The sequence below is a fragment of the Chenopodium album genome, chromosome 22 (genome assembly GCF_948465745.1).
Source record: "Chenopodium album chromosome 22, dcCheAlbu1.1, whole genome shotgun sequence".
NCBI lineage: Eukaryota > Viridiplantae > Streptophyta > Magnoliopsida > Caryophyllales > Amaranthaceae > Chenopodium > Chenopodium album.
The window spans coordinates 8236492-8241032 of NC_137855.1; the positions used below are offsets into that span (position 1 = coordinate 8236492).

The following is a 4541-nucleotide window of genomic DNA, read 5'->3' on the forward strand; positions in this document are numbered from 1 at the left end:
CCCTCCGATGCTAAAGTCAGTACAATGTGTAGAGAGAGAAAGCTATGCAAGAGAATTAATTGCTTGAGGCTTTTTGTGAATAAACGTACAAATGCCATATTGATGGCTTTTATACCTTTGCATATATGAGAGAAGTGGGCCTTGGCCCAATTGACTTATTTTGTGGACTGATCTTGACTTTAGCACATATGGAGAGTTGAACCTTGACCTTGGGCTTTTAATTGGATCATTTAATGACTAGGCCCAATTGGACTAAATTGGACCCAAACAGTTCTCATTTGGGAATCTCTAATCTATTTCTTTTATTGGTCTTTCATGTCATACCAACCTCATACGTAGTACATGATCTCATTCCTCCTCTTAACAAAAGATGTTTGCATCATTAGATTTTTTTCCTCCCCATAATTTTTTATGCCTTCCATAACATGGTGTAATTGTGATAAATCATTATCTGTCTAATAAATTGATCTAGCTCTATTTTCTTGATGGAAACTAGAAATTATATTGATTATTATGAGAAGATATAGGCTTTGTTTAGAGTTAGTGACCAGTTGATTGAATGACCTATTAGTTGTTGGCCATTAGCTGGTACGGCTCACCTGGTTATATTAATTGGTTGTTTAACGATCATAGTAGTTTTTTGACCAAATTTAGGGTAGAATGAATTAAAGTCATTTTACGTACTATTATGTTCACAAACATCTTCCAAAAAACTCATTCAACCAACTTTCATAAGATAAACTTTTTTTTAATCAAACATCTCTTTCAGTCCTCTATCAACCAAACACTCAAATAGAGACGGAGGGAGTGATATAAATTATGGCATAACCTAAATTTAAAAAGTGTAAATCCTACTATTAAATATTTAATAACAGTAGGATTTAGGATTTAAGATCCCTCGATTGTGGCAATTGGGGCAATTGGAGAGAAAGAGAGGGAAAACTAAATAAACCAATTTAGTTTATAAACAAAATCTGTAATTTAATTTCTAGCAAAATAATGAAAGACATGCTTTAATTTCTTGCTTATAAATGACAAAATGCGACCATAAAATTAGCCACAAATTGCAATAATTAGGAAGTACAAACATTATACTAGCTAGTACATTATTAATCACAAGGAATTGAAAAAGATTAAAATGTTTAGATTGGTTGGAGAAATATAATTGGACAGCCAGCTAATAAGAGTACTGGCTTTTATAAAGAAACACATAAAGACTAATTAATCAACAGTTACAAATAAAATTAAAAAAAAAAAAAAAAATTCTAGCTAGCTAGCCTCTTCATTCTTGAATCCTACCTAGCAATTGGTACACTTCCCTTGCAATTTCATCCACTGAATTTAGCTTGCTCTCATCTTCTACCTGCAATCATATATCACAATTTTTATGAGATAATTAAACATCTATATTAGCACAATTTTTATCTAATTTTCCTAAATTAGCCTAGCATGCATGGTACTTTACTTAATTTTGTAGTACTTAATTATAGCTAGCTACTTAGACTTAATTAATTACATGCATCACATCGACCATGGTACATCTTTAGATATTAATCCTTATCCATTTTAAACAAGTATCACTAAAGAAATTCACCGAATAAAATTATCTATATGTAGAAATGTCGTGCATCTGACACAATTAGTACGTCTGTCAATCACACATTCAATTAAAGATTTAACATAGATCATATGCAAGAGTAACACCACAAGACTACATTTAATGTTAAGTATATTCAAGCGAAATTGATCCTACTACATATATAATTAAGGAATTGAATTATGATAGTTTTAGAAGAGTTAGAAGTCACAAACCTTGAGACTAAAAGAGTAAAGGACAACCCCATCATCAGCAGTGTTAACATTAAGATGTAGGATGGACAGCCTCAAACTGTGCAAGCCAGACACAAGCTTAGATAGCTGCTTAGGCGGACGCCTTAATCTTATCTTAAGGTGTGCGTGGCTCTCAACCATTGTCACCTCTACATCTGCGGACAACCCACCAGCACCACCACCACCTCGAACACTAGCATGATCAAGTTGTTGAGGGCTTGTTGCGTCGCTAGCCTTTGTTTGATCTTCATTATCAACATTGCTATTGCTAGAATATTGTGGAAAGGTGAAGAACTCTCCAAAGGGCATTGTAGATGAGCTACCGTTTGATTCGAGATTCTCTTTCATTTGCTTCTTTGCACTCAAATTTTGTACGTTATGTTCTAGCTCCTTTACAAAGTTGATTGCTGCTCCAACTATTGAAGCTTGGTCTCCCTTTAATATGTAAAATGAAAAGTAAAAGTAATGTTAGCTTTTACTTTTTACTGGCTTACACATTGCTTGCCTTTTATTCAAAATAGTTTTGTTCAAATTGATCCATTTTAGCAAGAGCTAGAGATCCCCTTGCCTTAATTACACAAGGGAAATTGGTAATTTCGATGTCAAAAATTGATTTTGGCACTTTTGATCATGAATTAACGAGAGCATATATAGTTTAAGGGATCAATTCCCCTTATAAAGATTTAGCATTGCATTTCCACATAATAAATTTTCCTCAAAATTTTAAAATATAATAATGTGCATGTCTTGTAAATTATAAAGTGAAATAAATTGATTAAGGTATAATTTTTAGTTAGATATAAGATTATGCAAGAATTATATATACTAAATCATGAACTTAATAGTGGATAAGGATCCAATTTTCTACGAAATGATGGTTGAAAATCAAATTCAAATTTTAAAAAACTTTTGTCTATAAAAGTTTTCCTCTTTATTTTAGGGAGATCAAAAGTAAGCAAACATTTCCCTCCCAAAAAAAAAAATTTGTATGAACTCGGTCTATTATTTGAAAATGAAAACATAATTGCTCCCATTGTAAGAATTAATATAGGGTTGACCATAAAAGGTAAGACGGAATACACACTTTAGTTAACGCTAGTCAATAGTGTATACCAGTCAAGAGATTTGGTTTTGCTATTGTACATCGATCTAGGAGAGAAATTATTCACCTCAGATGATCGATCATCACACGTTCAATTCACCACCCTAATAATCAACCTCGCTCATCTCATATAGTTTTACACGACATTAAATTATTTTTTATGTTCAAAAATAATTTTCACCATGATAATGAGTTTTTTACTAGCAACGTGACAATTATTAAAGGCAGTAGCTTTTTGTACACAAAAGGCTACACATAATTGACCTTCCATTCTCCTAGGGACAAGCCTCATGAGCTACGATGCCATAGTGTACATAAAAATAATCATAATGTGTATAGAATAAGTAGATAAAATTAAGAGAAAAAAAAAAAGAGAAAGAAAAAGATTATACATACCCTTTGAACATAAGACTCAGGCATCAAAGATCTAAGCACATTCAAGTACTCATTCATTTGCTTCCTTCTATTCCTCTCAACAGCAATGTGAGTCATCCTTTGATTCTCAATCTCCTCTTGGTTCTTCTTAGCTCTAGCACGACGTCGTTGCTTCGGTCTCATCACCATCTCCATAGAAACCCCATCATCATAACCCTCCACCCCCTTCGGCTCTTCGTCGGGGGATGAGGAGTTGGCCAACCTCCAACACTCATGATCATAACTATTCAAGGGTGGTAAATCACTAACAACACTAGAAGTAGGAGGAATAATACCATCATCATTAACTACTCCATGATTATGAGAATAATAATAAGAGTGCCAATCAAAATCTACTTGATTAGTATCATTATTATTATTAATCTCCACTAAGTAACAACTATCATTAACATTGTTACAATCATAAGAAAAAAAGGAATCATTATTATTGTAATTAGTATTGGTAATAATATTATTATTATTATCAAACCAAGGTTCTAATAATAAAGGGTAGAAATCTTTGTTGCCATTAATATGGCTAAAAAGGTCTTGTTGATAAACGGCTGCTTCTAGTGCCATCGCTATAAATTGGGTCGCCCCACCAAATGCAAAGCAAGCTCTTTATTTTTGGGCAACAAAAGGAAGTGGGTTGGCTATTAAGCTAGACTAAGGAAGATAATGTATCAAAGTTAATGTTTTTGTGCTTTCTTTAGAAACATTTTTGGGGGTTTTATAGGCCCTTTAATGTTCTACAGCATATATTGCACGTGAAATTCTTTGGCTGGTTGTTTTTTTAATATACTTTTTTTACAAGTAAAGGGTAAAATAGACTTCATTAGTGTTGTATAATAAGAAAGATTAGTGATGAGTGATTATGTGTGTAGGATTTGATTAGTTCATTGTTAGAAGGATATTTTTGGTATTCTCACGTCTTTTTCTTCAGTGTATGTTCTATTCACTTGAATTTCACCATAACTTGTTAGTCTAATTAATTAGCTAATTATTGGGTCAAAATATGTTTTTAACATATTTATTCAGTAAAAAATAGTTTATTATGTATGGATAATTGGATATATATTGGTTGCTTTTACTTTATTCTATTTTACTAGACAATTACTTTCCAATGGGTAAATATATGTTATTCATTAGAATCCAAGTCAGTTGAGTAATGACTTAGGGCTTGTTCTGATTGATT

General features: G+C 32.3%; 1 protein-coding gene across 1 annotated transcript; it reads right to left on the reverse strand.

The window, feature by feature from the left end:
• Positions 1-1017: 1017 nt before the first annotated feature.
• LOC145605870 (transcription factor bHLH94-like) lies at positions 1018-4013 on the reverse strand. Its single transcript, XM_081661934.1, has 3 exons — positions 3329-4013; positions 1813-2265; positions 1018-1363 (listed from the first exon to the last, which is right to left on the reverse strand). Exons 1-3 carry the CDS (start codon positions 3923-3925, stop codon positions 1283-1285), a joined length of 1131 nt encoding a protein of 376 aa, XP_081518060.1. The 5' UTR covers positions 3926-4013; the 3' UTR covers positions 1018-1282.
• Between the last annotated feature and the right edge of the window lie 528 nt (positions 4014-4541).

Excerpts from the sequence above, each read along its gene's own strand:
- LOC145605870 (XM_081661934.1), bottom strand. The coding sequence starts at position 3,925 with ATGGCACTAGAAGCAGCCGTTTATCAACAAGACCTTTTTAGCCATATT. Across the intron at positions 2,266-3,328 it reads CTGAGTCTTATGTTCAAAGG|GGAGACCAAGCTTCAATAGT; the intron begins GTATGTATAATC and ends TACATATTAAAG. Across the intron at positions 1,364-1,812 it reads TTTACTCTTTTAGTCTCAAG|GTAGAAGATGAGAGCAAGCT; the intron begins GTTTGTGACTTC and ends ATATGATTGCAG.